At 49.2% G+C, this 16,204-nt stretch overlaps 1 protein-coding gene across 1 annotated transcript; it reads left to right on the forward strand.

The window, feature by feature from the left end:
• Nucleotides 1-6,400: 6,400 nt before the first annotated feature.
• On the forward strand, nucleotides 6,401-10,680 carry SRSF6 (serine and arginine rich splicing factor 6). The gene is made up of 6 exons (XM_050982067.1): nucleotides 6,401-6,669; nucleotides 6,929-7,077; nucleotides 8,353-8,480; nucleotides 8,651-8,859; nucleotides 9,406-9,495; nucleotides 9,615-10,680. The coding sequence occupies exons 1-6, from the start codon at nucleotides 6,563-6,565 to the stop codon at nucleotides 9,976-9,978; spliced, it is 1,047 nt and encodes a 348-aa protein (XP_050838024.1). The 5' UTR covers nucleotides 6,401-6,562; the 3' UTR covers nucleotides 9,979-10,680.
• The last annotated feature ends 5,524 nt before the right edge of the window (nucleotides 10,681-16,204 follow it).

The raw sequence follows: 16,204 nt of genomic DNA on the forward strand, positions 1-16,204 counted from the left end.
GGTTACCAGAGTTCTGCTTCATATGTCACAGATTATGATTAATTACAGATTCAAACCTTTGTAGCAAGAGATCAGAGCCTTTCCCTTAGGAGGGAAAAAGATGAATGTAATTTCTTCTTCTGACACTCCTCCCTCCTTCCACTGTGGCACAGAAACACCACGATACTCATCTGTCTTCGTTTCCTTTAAATGCCCAGGGAAAAGGAATAAAGGCTTGAACTACAGAGTTGCAGCTTCCAGTTGTGCAGCTCTAGCTGATTTGGTGGATCAAACCATAAAACTCACCGGTTTGGACTTTCTGCTGAGTCCCAGGAGCACACATCCCTCTGGGTGTGAGGAAAGCTGTGGATTCAGGGCTGAGCCTGCTGTGTGCTCGTGGGCATCAGGAACAGGACTGCCAATCAAGGGTGTAAAAATGACAGGGCACACAGAGAGACGTCAGGCACTGATCCAGAAGGATGGAGGTAATCGGATCTTTTCTGCTCTGAGCAACCTCTGCCAGACTGCCTGGACTGTGGGAGAGATGAGGTTCACCTCTGGTCGCTGTGTCACTGTTTTACAGCCAGTTCTCGTGTTCCAGGATTTCTAACAGACCAAAAGAAAAGGAATAAGACAGCACAAGGGTGAGGCCATCCTAATTACAGCCAAGGCTGGTCAGAGAGGTCCCTAAATGGCCTTGGAATAGGGGAAGGTTTTGCCATTCACCTTCTGGGCCCCAGGCTGGTCCTAATCCAGGACCAAGGTGGGAGAAAGATGGGAGAAGAACAAACAATGTGAAAAACACATTACTGATTATGGGGGACAAACACTGAAAAAAGGGCAGAGGATGTGAGAAGGAAAGATTTGCAAATGTCTTGAGAGGGCGGTGGAGGAGTGAGGAGACACCTTGTCTCCTCACCAAGTGAGGAGACACCTTGAAGACTCTGGATTCCTCCTGAAGGACAGAAATGGAAAAACAAAACAAAAGGATGAGATCCCAACATGAATCCTCCCTTCCCTTCCTTGTGGCCTCAGCAAATCTCACTCTGCTGCCACCTGCCAGGGGCCTTGAGATGTTCTACCAGAGACAGCCACCACATTATCAGGGTCTCTGAAACCTGAAAGACAGAACAGCTAGTGCTGGTGTATCAGCATCCTGTGGGACGCAGGACTCCTCATCCTCTGCATATTCCAAAGAGCACACGGAGCCCAGGCACTGATGCTTTGTAGAAAGGGGCACTGGCTGAGGAGCTGCTCTGGGGACCGTGCTTGCCCAGCCCCGGGGAGGTGCCTGTGCTGAGATCCTGCTGGATCTGCTCACACACGAGCAGGAAGCAGGGAACTGTGTCTCCTTTTCCCATCTAGACACTCCCTGACCCAGCAAATGCACTCCTAGTGATATTTGTCCCTTTTCTGATCTGTCTCTAATCTTGCTTTGTTGCCAGCTGGTTTTGGGATTTTTCTAACCTGGCTTTGCTTTTGGGAGTGAGTTTGTCAGGTTGTCTCATTAGAGGAGAACCAATTCCCTCCTGTACTTCTGTTTGCCACCACCTGTGGTCCCAGGGTGGGCAGGGCCAAAGCCCAACTCTCTGTGTGCACAAAACCTAGGCTGTGATCATTCCCACTCTGTATGGCCCTGAGCTGAACAGGCTGCACTTCATCCACCTCCAGGGCACAGGGATGTTCTCTCTAGAAAAGGTGCTGATGTAAACACCAGCCAAGGGCTCAGAGATCAGAGGTTGCATGGATAGCACTTTTGCCATCAAGAATTTTTTCCCTGTTGGAACAGGGAAAGAAATTCCTTATACTGAGAGGCAGAGATGTTGAAATGAGCATCATCATCTATGAGAGAGCAGCTTTTATGGGCTTTGAAAACAGCACTGAAGGGCAGATATTTGGAGAAAGGCAGTTCCTCAGGGCTCTGGTCCAGAAGAGCCTGCATCTGCAGGGAAGCCCTTAAAACCAGGCTGAGTTTTCCTTCTTATCCTTGGACCTTAGTCCAGGCTTTCACACTGCCTTCACCAGGCACAGGATGGTTTAGCTGCTCCTGTCTAATGGGTTTGTTTCCAGTGGGTCTCACAGGCAGCTCCATAGGTGCCAGCACAGAGAATTCCAGGTGAATGCCCCTATCAAGAGTTTTTAAATTTGTGCCAGGTAGTCATTTTCTGGGGAGAACAGGAGTGGAAAACAACAGAATCCAGCTATTGTGGGGAGAGGAGCTGTGGGACTAGGCACTACAACCTGCAGTTATCCCAAAGGAGATACAAATTACTTAAATAATGGGGTTTTTTTACATTTTAAGTCTTTGGTAGAATTCATCCTTAGATCTGTTTATGCTCCACTCAGTGCAAAGGTGTTGCTGCTCACAGGAGAGGCTCAGAGACACTGTGACACTTTAGTAATAAACAGTTTTCCCACTTACCAGTTTCTGAGAAAGCTCTGGTGCTTCAGAGCTTGTTCTCCAACAGAACAGCTAAACGTGGAAAATCCTGACTGTGAGCTACATCCCAACACTTCCAGGAGAGCTTTTAATTCAGTAGGCTCAGGGACAAGGTACAGCATCTCTCGTACTGTTTCTCTCTGTGTTGGGCTATTAAGGACTTAAAAAAGGCTTTTTGAATTTTCTACACAGAGATGTGTAAAGGCTAAATTTACCTACAAGTCAAAATATCTTCATATTGTAGGAAAAAAATAATACAGCAACTTGTAAATTACTTGCTGCAACTGCACACAGAAAATACTCCATGAATTTGTGAAATCATCCAAGCCCTTTCCACTGTAACAGTGCCTGTTGCACTCGTGAATCAAGTTTTATTAAATGAAAAAAACTTGAGAGATTCTCCCAGTTCTTTAACTCAAACTCAGCAGTTGCTTTGTTACAGATTCACTCAAGGCAACACCCAGGAAAGGGAAGGCAGTGGTGGTGCCCTGGGCTGTCACAGACAGGGATTTTCCAGGAGAGAAGCATGCAGTGAACACAAGCTGCTTTTAAAGCAGCTGGGAAAAATCCAGGAGTAGAACTAAATGTGGCCTTTTTATTACTTTGATTATGTAGTATACAACATAAAAATGTTATTTGCATTAGAATAGAAATGCTTATATAAGATCTAAATATTTAATGTAATACAATATAATAATTAGATATATAGAAGTTTGTCTCAAATATACAAATCATAGTGTACACCAGAAATACTTTGAATGTAAAGCCCAGCAGACTGTAACAGTGCATTTATCTACATATTGAGAGGATTTTTATCAACAGATTGGAAGAATTTTCTTAATTCAGACCATTAAAGGGAAGTCAGGACACACTCTTGGTGACTCCAGGCAGATGTTTGGGATTCTTCTGTGCAGCCATACCTGGAAGGGACCCCACAGACAGAGCCCTTGGAGCATCCTAGGCTCTCAGGAGACTGTGAGAGGGCTCTGTGGGACTGATCCCAGGGTTTTCTCAGACTTTCCTTCTAGGCTGATTCTGTCTCTGGAGGAGAAGAACCAGTGCCTCAGAACACTGGCAGAACAGAACCTGGCACTGAAAAATCGAGTGTCTCGGTTATTTTCTGCTCTTAAGCAGGCAGAGCAGCTCTGTACTCAGCAGAGAAGAGAAGTTCAGGAGGTCAATGACCAGGTAAGCTGTGTAGTGGCATCCTCTTCTCCAGGTACACACAACAGCACCTTTGACTTGGAGGCTCCAACCTCTTTCCCCCCTCCCAGCAGCATCCACAGCTACCCTGTTCTGCTCGGGGCTGCTGCTGCATCCTGAGGCTGAGGCTGGATTTGGTGTCTGCTGCAGAAGTTTTCCCCCATCCTCTCCAGGGTCCCAGCAGGAAGTCTGGGAAGAGAAGCAGCAGCAGACTCCTCTGGGGCTTCTCTGTCCCTCTGTTAGCAGTGTTGTCCCAGACAGAGTGTGTGCCTGTGCCAGGCACTGAGCAATGTGGGGACACAGAGGTGGCTGTGGCAGGCTGGGCAGGGCACTTCCAGCGCAGCCAGTTGAGCCGCTGTTCAGAGCTGCAGCCCAAGGATGCCCATTGCCTCCCTTACTTGTTTTCCCTCCGTTTGTCTCCATTGGAATCCTTGCTTCTGTGCCTTCTGGGTTTGGCGTGCTTTTTGCCTGAAATAATTTCTTCTTTGTTGCTCTCCCTGCGGCCCACTCTGCTGCCTCAGGAGCAGCCCTGTCCCTGAGGCTGTGTGCATCCATCTTCCAGGTGCAGGCCTCGCTGCTGGCCGAGATAGAGAAGAGAGATCACCAGGCAAGTCATGAGAAGCAGCTGCTGGAAACTGAGGTGTCTGAGCTGCGTAGGAGGCTCCAGTGCTCTGAGAAAAGAGCAGAGGCCATGGCCACACAGTGTAAGGCCGTGGTGCTGGAGCTGAGGAAGACACAGGCTCAGAGGGACAATCTCAGAGCCCACAATCAGGATCTGCAGAAACAGATGGAGGAAGATATGCAAGGTACAGCTTCTCCTCTCCCACCCACTGCCCCATCCTGTCTCACCAGCGGGAATATCCGATCCCATGCAGAGGAAAAGGGCACTGCCCTGAAATGGAAGAGAGGGATAAAACGAGCAGCAGGAGATTTATCCTTCCGAGTGCCAGTGAAAGCTTTCTCCTGAGAAAGAGGATGTGGCTGGCAGTGCCATCTGGCTGAGCTAGGGCAGATCCCGTGCACAGCTGGTGCCTCTCAGGTGCTGTGTCTGTGCTAAGGAGCTGTAGCTGGATGCCTCAGCTCCATTGCCTCAAACTCCAGGCCCTGCTAGAGCCTGCAGGCTATTGGCCCCACTGGAGCAGGCCTGCACAGGCATCCCCTTCCCTTCATCTCTCTTGCCTTGCTCACTCTGCACAAGGCCAAGAGCAAACACACTTTCCTATCCCTCTGAACCTTGCCCCTTTCATTCCTGCCTTTTTCTGGGCTGAGAAGTTTCCTTCATTTCTGTCAGCTTTGGAACCTTTGTGGGCTTGGGGCCTGACAAACACAGGCAAGCAGAGAAGACAGTGCTGTTGTCTCTGCAGGATGCACATCTGTTTGGCTTTGTTTTGCTTTTCCCCTTCCACTTTCCCCTCTCCTTTCCCCTTCTCTGCTGCAGAGTGGTTTAAAGCAGAAGCCAGGCACATCTCTCGCCAAATTGTCCTGGAGAAAGAGGCCACTGAAAGGCAGGAAGAGGCTGTGACTCTTCGTCAGGAGGTGGAATCTCTGAAGAGGAAATTGGAGGACCTGGAGAAGGAAAGGAAGGATGTGCTGGTGAGATTGGCAGATGCCACAAAGGGCCATTTCCTAGCTACGTTTGGACCTTGTGTTCATAGTTCTAAGGGGCGCCTTTTTCCAGTTTAACTTTTGTCATTCCATTCTTCTGACTAAGGAGGAGAAGATGCTGTAGTCATGGCGAAGGTACTTAATGCTGAGGCTGCTGATTTTCCTCCATGTTGGGCTTCGGTGCCCTAGAACCTTTAGTTCTCAATGTCCTCACTGTCCCTATTGACATTGCATGGTTTTGGGAATTCCTGGTGTCCAAACCCATGTTCAGATTTCTAGATATCTGGAAGGGCAGGGAAGAGTCCCAAGTTTGCTGTTAATAGAAAGGTGTTTGGCCTTGGCCATGTGAGAGCAGCCAGTGGGGAGAGAGGAGAGGAAAGCCAAGTGCTGGTCCCTCCATCAGGACGTGTGCCTGCAAGGGGAGAACTCGTCCTGAGTGGCAGCAGAGAATGACAGACTGACCTGGCCATTGCTGCTCCCAGAGAGGGCAGTGGGGCTCTGGGGGACGGAGCCATGGAAACTCTACACAGGAGAGAGTGGAAAAACACTCCTGTCAGCCCAGCCCCAGGGAATGAAAGGCTGGGGGTGTTTGCTCTTCCCTTCCTCCCTGATGGAGAGCACATCCTCGTAGCACTGCCTGAATCCTGCTTAGCGTGCACCTGAAATCCTGGCTGCATTTCTGGCAGCTCGTCCCCAAAACAGCACTGGAGTGGAGCTGCAGGAGGTTGGGGAAGGGCAGAAAGGAAGCTGGGATGGGCTGAGCGAGCTGGGAAAGATGCAGCATCAAGGGGGATCCCAGCTAAGGTCTGCAGCATCCCGAGGGGCAGAGGGAGAGGGGCAGCCTGTACCTGCCCCTGCTGCAGGAGTCTGACCCCAGGGCTCTCTCGGACTGATTCCGGTGCTCTGTGGGATTGACACCACGGCTCTGCCGGGCTCACCCCTGGACCTCTGTGGGACTGAGCGCCTGAGACAACGCTCACTGGCGGCGCATGCGCACAGCCTCGCGCAGCCTCGCGCAGCTCCCGCGCGCCCGCCGGACACCGCCCGCGCCCCCGCGCGCGCAGAGCGCAACCACTGCCCCCCGAGCACGCGCGGCGGCGCGGTGGCGTAAGAGCGCCCCGCCTCCCACAATAAAAGCGGCCGCTGGTGGCGGGCGCCATTGTGGTGCGCCAGGCCCGGCCGTGCTGAGCGGGCCCGCAACGCCTCCGCCCCTCACGCCGCCAGCGTTCTCGCTCCTTCTCTCTCTTTTTCTGTCTCTTTTCCTTCCTCTTCCTCTTCTTCCTCCTCTCCTTTCCTCTCCCTCCCCTCTCCCCCCCTCCCCCCCCCGCCGCGGACATGCCGCGCGTCTACATCGGCCGCCTGAGCTACCACGTCCGGGAGAAGGACATCCAGCGCTTCTTCAGCGGCTACGGCCGCCTGCTCGAGGTCGATCTCAAAAACGGGTGAGCGCCTTCATCCGTCCGCCCCTCCCGAAGGCCGAGGGCCGGCCGGGCCCGTCCATGTCACGGCTGCTGCCGCGTGGCGCCGGCGCAAGATGGCGGCCGGGGGGGAGTGGAGCGGGGGGGGCCGCGGCATCGTCCCGGGGCCTCGGCATGCACCGGGGACCGCGGAATGGACCGGGAAACGGACCGGGAACCATGGAATGGATCGGGGCCTGTTACATTGTGCCGCCCCCTGACCGGGCCTTTCTCTTCTGCCCAGCTACGGCTTCGTGGAGTTCGAGGACTCCCGCGACGCCGACGATGCCGTGTACGAGCTGAACGGGAAGGACCTGTGCGGGGAGCGGGTTATCGTGGAGCACGCCCGCGGCCCCCGCCGCGACAGGGACGGCTACAGCTACAGCAGCCGCAGTGAGTCCGGGCCCGTCCCTCCCCGCGGGGCTCGGGGCGGCGGCGGGCAGGGCCAGGGGCGGGCAGGGCTCGGCTGGCTCCGGGCCCCGGGGCTGGGGAGGGCCGTTAGCGGGGGGGTATCCGGTGTACCGCTGGGGCTGTAGCGTTTTCCTCGGCACCAGCGGCGCCCTCGGGTATCCCCGAGCAGTTGTGGCTGCCAAATCGTGGCCTTCTAGAAAGGGTTTGCTCTGCTAAATAACGGCTACAGTATTCCTGGGAGCATTTAGATGTGACAGCGATGTTGCATCAGTAATGTTAGTGTATAAATATCGTTGTGTAACTGGGGGAGAATCGCTCAGCTGTGAACTTTGATGTGATTGATTCAGTTGGATATATGGGAGGGGCGGGGGGAGGTTTTGGAGCAGGAATCTGTTGTGTTAAAGGGGGGGGTATTGTAAATATTTCTGTGCTCGGTTCGCTCGTGTAGCTTCTTGAGCTGAGCTGGGTAGAGCTTGAACGGCCTAGTACTGTAACTAAAAGTACTAAGGTTAATTTTTCGGTGGTGTCTGGAATCATGGTGTTGGGGGGGTGGGTTTCTGTCTTTTTAAAAAAATCAAATGTATGTTGTTTTAAAATTGTTGCATGTTCAATTCAAACTTTTTAACAAGTCCTTGATGTTTCAATTTAAAAGTGACCAGTGGGGCTGAGGCTGTGTCCACTGAGGCTAAGATGACTGCCTTTCCTGGCCATGGCTTTTCCATACATTGTGTGACCCTTGCCCTATGACCCTTTGGCTGACCTTACCGGAAGCCATGACGACAGCAGCCTTTTGCCATTAGACGCAGGGTGATGGTGAGGATTCCAAGGGTTAGACAAAACTGGTTAAACTGAACTAGGTGACTGTTACCTTGCGTGTTTTGTGGCCAAACCACCACCAAAAACCTCATACTGTGATGTAAGTACTTAGTGTAACTAGTAAACGTTTTTGTAAAATGTAGAAATGCATGTAATCAGTTAAGTTTTATATTTTACAATGTTCTGTAAAATAAAACTTAGCAAGGTGAATCTAATAAGGAGCAGTCACTCTCTAACAGATCTTAGGAGCGCAGACTTGTAGGATGTTAGTCTGTTTGATTTGCCATTAATATAGATCATGGCAAAATTGCAAAGTTTATTGGAGGCTTAGCGAAATAAAGTCCTACTCCAGTAAATATGACTGTTAAACTAACTTTTTCAGAACATTGAGCTTCCTTCATGCTAGGAGACAACCTAACTTTGTTTCTTTGTACAATCAAGGTGGGGGTGGTGGCGGATATAGCAGTCGGAGACAATCGGGACGAGATAAATACGGACCGCCCGTTCGTACAGAGTTCAGGCTGATTGTTGAGAACCTTTCCAGTCGCTGTAGTTGGCAGGATTTAAAAGTAGGTATTGATGTTCTCTGTATGGAGTCTGTTGTGACTATCAGGAAGCAATAGCTTCCTTTAATAGCAATGTTGATTTTGTTGCAGTAGAACAATTTAAAAGTCTTTGTGTGCATTGAGTGCTGCTTGCAGAGCCCCCCCATTCTGTAGCTGCCCTGTGCTCCCCACAGGATTTCATGAGGCAGGCTGGGGAGGTGACCTATGCAGATGCCCACAAAGAACGTACAAATGAAGGAGTGATCGAGTTCCGCTCATACTCAGACATGAAGCGCGCTCTGGACAAGCTGGATGGCACAGAGATAAACGGCAGGAAGATCAGGCTGGTGGAGGACAAGCCACGCTCCAGCCACAGGCGATCCTACTCTGGCAGCAGGTCCAGGTAACTCAGGGGACACACTGCAGCAAAAATGGTGTCAATCACCATAGGGATGGGTGCCCTACCTGCAGCAGTTACCTTCAGCTGATGGTTTAGGAGTAGGAGGAGGCCTCAGTGTAGAAGAAAACATTTTACATCAAGCAGCAAAACCATTTTGAGCAGTTTTTCACATGTGAAACCTGAGATGTGATTCACTGACAGTATGTTAAACCCACCCTGGTGGGACCACCCTTGCTCTTGAGAAGTTCTGCAGCAGCTTTTCTTTCTTAGATTATTCTACTAGATAGCACAGTGTATTACATGCAATCAGGAAGGTTCTTCCCTGTGAGGATGGACTTCCCAGAGCAGCTGTGGCTTCCCCTGGATCCTTGGAAGTATCCAGGGCCAGGTTGGATGGGGCTTGGCACGACCTGGAATAGTGGAAGGTGGTGACCCTGCTATGGCAGGGGGTGGAACACGGTAATCTTGAAGATCCCTTCCATCCTATACTTGATGATGGAGGGCACAGCCAGGCAAAGAGAAAGAGAATGACATTTTAAATGTCTGCAGGTCACGATCCAGGAGACGGTCTAGAAGCAGAAGTCGGAGGAGTCGGAGCAGCCGCAGCAGATCCCGTAGCGTCTCCAAAAGCCGTTCCCGGTAAGTGCCCCATAGTTTACACTGCCAGTGCAGGAACTGCCTTGCTGACAGATGTTTACAGCTGCTGGAAGTGCACTGCAGGCCATGCAGAATAAACTCTCTCTCTCTCTTTTTGGAAGATCTAAATCCAGGTCACGAAGCAAAGACCGCTCCCGTTCCCGATCCAAAAGCAGGAAGTCCAGATCAAAGAGCAAATCCAAACCCAAGTCTGACAGGGGGTCACGCTCGCACAGCAGATCCAAGGAGAAGTCTGAGAAGTCCCGGTCCAGATCCAGGTCCAGGTCTCGCTCTCCCAAAGAAAATGGTAAAGGGGATGCTAAGTCTAAGTCCAGGTCCAGGAGCAGGTCTCGCTCCAACTCTCCGCAGCAGCAGCCATCTGCCAAGGCTCGCTCCGAGTCACCGCCCAAAAGAGCCGCGTCCAGGTCCCGCTCCAGGTCTCGCTCAAAGTCCCGCTCACGATCAAGATCCAGTTCAAGAGATTAGGACTACAACTCTCCTCTCACCTTGCACACTATTATGGAACATTTTCCTACCTGTCAGGCCATTAGTGTTATGTTAGTACTTCAGAAGTTGGTTTTTTCTCTTGCAGGAGTGAATGGCCTAAGAACTAAGGCATAAAGGTTTAATTTCTATCCCAAATTTGACAATACCAGGTGGATGGTGGTACAAAGCAGGAAGAGTCCCCATTTTGTAGAAATTGAGCTGAAAGTTTGATTTTATAGCATTTCTGCAGGAGTAACTTAACTACTCTTAAATGCAAAGTGGTTTTTATATTAAAAATAAACTGAATATAAACAGGCTTAAATATGGGCTTTTTGAAAGTATCCTTTTTTTCCTATTTTTTTCATGGCATTAGAACTATGGGTGTCATTAGTTTCATAGGTTTCAGCTTGCTGCCAAAGGCAGGATTGCCTTGCTTGGCAGGTCACACAGTTTATCTTAATTTTGGAAGGAGTCAGCAAACTGTATAAACCAGTAACAGTACTAGGAAAATTTTAGACCAGCAATAAACTCAAGTTGGAGGACTTACGTTGTACCTTGACTTGCCAAAAGAACATTCCCCCCATACTGAGACTGTATTAAAGGTGACAAGGGCACTCTGGAACCTGTATCCTACAGTATTGCTAAAGCCCCCTTTGTTCCAGATTCGGAAGAATAAAAGCTTTCTGACGTTTCTTGCTTGAATCTCAAGTGTCACTGTTGTCAGACACCAAGGTGTCCCTTGGCTGTGGTCCAAGTCCTTAGTATGCTGTATGGTTTGTCAGCCTCCGAATCCCCATTGGACATGAAACCCAGGTAAAGAAATCTGTCTTCCCTCCCCTTTGACTCACTTATGTTAACATTTTGCTTCAGACTAGGAGAACTATAATCCTCTTGTGTGTAGGTCCGAACTTTATTGGAAATGTAATCTCTTGGAGCTAGAGTTCTAGTTTTAACAAAGGCTTTGCTAAACCACAGTTGCCAGTTCACCTTAATTGTGGAATAGGACTTATCCCAAAAAATCCCCTTTATAGTTAAATTGGTTTTTGTAACATGCAGTAGCAAGCATTAGAACTGCCTTGTACTCTTTATACAATGTGTAGTTTGACTTGTATAAAATTAAATTGGTGACTCAAACTCTTGTGTTCTTTGCAGTGAAATGGGATTCTTACTCTGCCTTGTGCTGAGGAAATCACAAGGTACCCTGCTTTTATGGAAAAAACTTCTTTGATTTAATGAGAGACTTGATAGCTCTTGACAGGCTCTTGGTGTGCTTGAAACCAGCACAAGCTCTTTGTGTCCCTGTGTGTCACCTTGTCCTTTCTGCAGGTGTGGCTGGGTGTGGCAGCTGCACCTCTGGTCCCAAGTTGTACACCTGCCCGGATGTATTGGGTCAGCACAGTGCACATGTGAAGTGTGACTTGATGCCAGCTTGTCTTTTCAGGAGTTTCTTTATGCTGTAAACAATTTACTCAAATTCAGTTTCTCCCCATGTCCTGATGGTCTCTGAAAAGTTGCATTTTGCCTATTGCAGGTGAGTATCTGTGCTGGGGTCCTAGGGAGGGTACTCAGGTCCGAGCTCATGTTCCTGGAACCCAAAGTGGTTCTGTGCCTGGTGTTGCCATAAGATCAGGTTATCAGCCTGGGTGCTGCAGTGTTATCTGCACCTGACCCTGGTGGCATTTTGTGATAAGGAGTTCTTGGGTTAAATTGGAGCTGTTTGCTGAGGGTGGTGTATTTTAGCATGAGTACAAAAATGGTGGCACAGTGTTGATTCCTGCAGGATCTCAGGTAGGAGGGGAGTACTGTGGCCTTCCTACTGGAATTCACACTGGACAAGAACAGTTAAGTTCAGGTTTACAGCCTAAGATACACTCGAGGACATGAGTTAAGCTGCTGTGGTTATGCTTCTGATCGTGGAGTAGGTCAGACTTGAGAAGAGAGCTGCTCCTTTTTATAAAGCAACTTCACAGAGAACTCTGGTAAAATACACATCACACTCCTCAAAAGAAGGATTGAGCTTGCAGCTCAGCAGGTTGAATGTGCATATTCCCAGAATATGTGATAAGGTATTGGCCATTACTTTTTTGTAGATACATTCCCTTCTTTTTAAATCTGACCCCAGTGCCAGGCCAAGGCTGTCCTGGCCACTCTGAGGCCGTGGGCACCCCAGCCTTGGTCAGCAATGCAGAGATGGCTCCCAACCAGCTGCACTCAGCTTTCTGAGCAAAGATTGTTGTGATAGTGGCTGTTGTGAGTCCTCCTTATTCATGAATTACAGGGAGGGGCCAGATTGCATTTAACCAATTTACCTGGAACTGCATTTAAATACCAAGATTTCTTTCTGTGTTACTGGAGCCACAGTCTGTCTCCTTTGGCTGCTGCCCTTCACTGTACAAATGAAGCAGGGATTCCTTGGCATGACTCATCCTTCTGCATGGGTTTCCTCTGGAAAGCCAGGAGGATTTTTGTAGTGCTAGATCCTGAGCCCAGGCAGTGAAATGCATGGCTTGTGGCAATGCTGTAAGGAACCAGCAAAACCCAAACACCCTCAGTGTTCCAGCTCTGCCAGCAGCGGTTTTTATGGGAGTGGAACACTGAGGCTGGTGTGTGTTGGTCATCACAAGTGTGATTATTCCTGAGATCTCTTCTGGGTGTAATGAAGGGGGTTGGGATAAATCTCCAAACAAGAGTAAAAGGCTACAGGATTTGCATGCTGGCTGCATGTGCTTTGCTTTGCCTGCAGTAGCAGCAATAGTTTGATGGGGAAACCACCTGACCTTGTCATAACTCATTTTATAACCTGACCCTGGACAGTCTTTTGGGGATGTGCTTCAGAATTGGGCTACCTGAGTTTTTTGTTGGGTTTTTTTTTTTTTGGTGGGGTTTTTGTGATTTTTTTTTTTTTTTTTGCATTTGATATAATCAATATTAGTTTGTCTTTAAAGATACAAAAGAGAAACCTTCCTCCTCATCAAATGTGGGGTGCAGGATTGACCAAATTTAAGTGTCCAGTAGCAAATTGTGAAAGAGAAATCAACACTGCAGTTAAAAGTGAAATTTAGAATCTGGTCCTGGCCTTTTCTTATGTTTGGAAAAGCATCCCTCCATATGTTTTGTGTTTTGACATAAATGCAAGTTTTGTCCTTAAATCATAGAATCCCAGACTGGTTTGGGCTGGAGGGACCTTAAAGCCCATGCAGTCCCACCCCCTACCATGGGCAGGGGCGCCTGCCACCAGACCAGGGTGCTCCAAGCCTCCTCCAGCCTGGCCTTGGACACTTCCAGGGATAAGGCAGCCACAACCTCTATTTGATTCACTTTTATTTGACTCTTATGTTTGAAAGAGCTCTGTTGCTGTAAGGAAGGGCACAACTTCTGTGTCTGATGTACACTAAAATAAGTCTCTCACCTTGCAATATCACTGCTTGGAGCAGAGCTGAGGGGCCCAAGTAAGTGACCCTCTTTTTCCTGCTATAACATTTCTACCTCTCCATTCTGTGGTTTCAGATTTTGTGTACAATTGGGAGATGACTGTCCCAATCCTGACGGTAACCACCTTTAGATGAGCAATGGGGAGGGACATTTGAAACAATTCTTGGATTTCTTCTTCACACATGGAATAACTTGAACTGTTTCCAATTCCTACTGAAGTCTAGGTTGGCACTGTAACACCCACAGAGCAATTTCATACATCAAAGAGCAAAAGTGAAAGCAGGAACTTGCCTGAGGAGCCTGGAAATCCCAACAAATAGCTGAGGTGCTGAGAATGTCTTTGAGAGGTGATGCAAACCCTGGGATCATTTGAAACATTCATCATTTGGATGTGGTTGGTGATAAAGTTTTTCCTTTGGGTAAGAACTAAGTACAGTGATTTTGGTCCAAAATACCAAAAACAGTGGAGGGAAAGCTGCAGGTGACATAAGGGTTGGAAGTGACAGCCTGTGCTGGCATGTGGATGGAGTGGGGGGGTTGTAGAAGTTGTAGATTTATTACTGGTGTGTGCAGCTCCTGGAAGAGGATCATCCTGCAAATGGGAATAAGAAGTTAGTGCTGCAACACCCTCAGCAACTCTTTGAGGTGTCCTGGCTTTGTCAGGGCTCTTTAAAGCAAACACAGGAGCATGTTACTTTAAAAGGTGAGAAGCCCAACTAACACAAATAATGCTCTGTGTAATGGCAGAAGTTCAGGAATTTTATCTGTGTGTCCTCAGGACCATAATGGTCACTTTTACACTGTGATCAGCCCTTCCCCCCCCCTATTTTTTTTTTTTTTTGTGGTTAGGTGAAAAGGATGAAATAGCAGAATATGGGCTCAACTCTCACAGCTCCCTCACACTTTATTAGTTTGATAAATGGGTGTGTAGGTGTTAGAGGGGAAGTTTCCGCTGTTTCATAATCCAGTAAAAATTCGCAATAAACCAATAAACCACTGCTCTGGAGTGGCTCATAAACTTCCACCCTTTTAGCAACATCTGTCTGTACCAGGCTGGGTTGGAAGCACATGGGTGTGTTCCTGTGGGAGAAGGAATGGCAGAGCTGTTGGTATGATCCACACCACGGAAAAAAGTGCTGACCACAGGAGATGTCTGCAGCTAATGCATGACTCAGAGTGTAGTTGACACCAGCTCGCACTAGGACTCAACTTCTGGGCATGATTCTGGGTGATTCTCTGAATCAAGAGCAACCTGATTCTTGTTCACAGAAAGTAGCTTTTGCAGGGTTGTCTAATTTAGAATATCTTAAATACTCCTTTTAAAAGCAGACAGTTAAGTCTTGCTCCAGTGTTTTTCCTTTGGGTAAGAACTGAGACAGCTCTTGTGCTCCTTGTTCTGCTCAGCATTGGCATGAGAAGAAAACAACAGAGTCTCTTGTGATCACAGTGGTGACAGGGATGCTGTGCAATTCACCTGGGCCGGGGGGTGACAGAGCAGCTCCTGTCCTGTTCTGCTCAGCTCTGGTTCCAGCATGGAGCACGTGCTGACAATAATGGGAGACACAAGAAAAGTATTTCTGAAAGAGCCTCTCCAATTTCCTTGTCTGGGTCTATTTGCTGACAATTAAAACCAGTTGCTCTGTGACACTGAAAGTGTAATCTGCCGCTTGCCATCATTCAGGTGTCAGCTGTGTACATGTGGCAGCCCAGACCAGAATTGTTCTGTAATTCTTCACACACAACATCCACCTAGAAAGTATGAAACTGCTACACAGCATTGCAGTGACCTTCCCAGTGGGAATAGAAGCTGTGGATGGCACCAGTTTACTGGTGCTTCATGTTTCAGGCTTTGAGACATGACTGTGGGTGAGGACAGGAGTGACAGGCACTACCCCATGTGTGCTGCCATCCTGTGATTAGCAGGATGTTGTGGGGATGAATCCCAGCAAAACAAGTCCCAGAGGAGCACAGCCCTGCACACATTGGGTCTCGTGGGACGAATGGACCAGCAGAGTTGCAAAATCCATGTCAGAATAAATTAAGTCATAAAAGCATTAAAAAGAGATAGGTTTAAGTAAGCAAAAGTTCACAAAATCCCAGAATAGCTCAAGCTGGAGGGGATGCATAAGGATCACTGAGTCCAAAACCCTGCTCCTGGCAGGACCTCCTAAAATGAAACCATAGGGACTGAGTGCTGTCCACACACTCCCTGAACTTGGTGCTGTGACCACTTCCCTGGGAGCCTCTTTCAGGCACTGAGCAGCCTCTGGATGAGGAACCTTTTCGTAATGTCCCACCTGAACCTGCCCTGAGGCAGCTTTGTTCCATTTCCTCGGGTCCATTGCTGGTCCCAGAAGGGGGAGATCAGCACCTGCCCCCAGAGGAAGGTGCAGACAGCAATGGGGTCACCCCTCAGCTTCTCTCCTCTCAGCTGAACAGGCCAGGTGGCCTCAGCTGCTCCTCCCAAGTCCTGCCCTTGGACCTTTCACCATCCTAGTCCCCTCCTCCAGACACTCCTCCAGCCCTCAGCTGTCCTTTGTGTGCTGAGGGGCCCAAACTGTCCCCAAGACTGGAGGTGAGGCTGCCCCAGAGCAGAGCAGGACAGTCACCCTTCTGATGTCCCTTGGGGCAGGGCTGGCCCTTGGGGCTGCCAGGGCTCCTGTTCCACCTGCCCTCAACCCAAAGCCCCTGAGCCCCTTTCCCCAGGAGGGCTCCCCAGTGTATCAGTTCAGATCCCTTCCCACAGAGGTCACGGAAATGGAAGTTGAGGCACAGAGAGGGAAACAGCCTGATG

The sequence above is a fragment of the Serinus canaria genome, chromosome 20 (genome assembly GCF_022539315.1).
Source record: "Serinus canaria isolate serCan28SL12 chromosome 20, serCan2020, whole genome shotgun sequence".
Lineage (NCBI taxonomy): Eukaryota > Metazoa > Chordata > Aves > Passeriformes > Fringillidae > Serinus > Serinus canaria.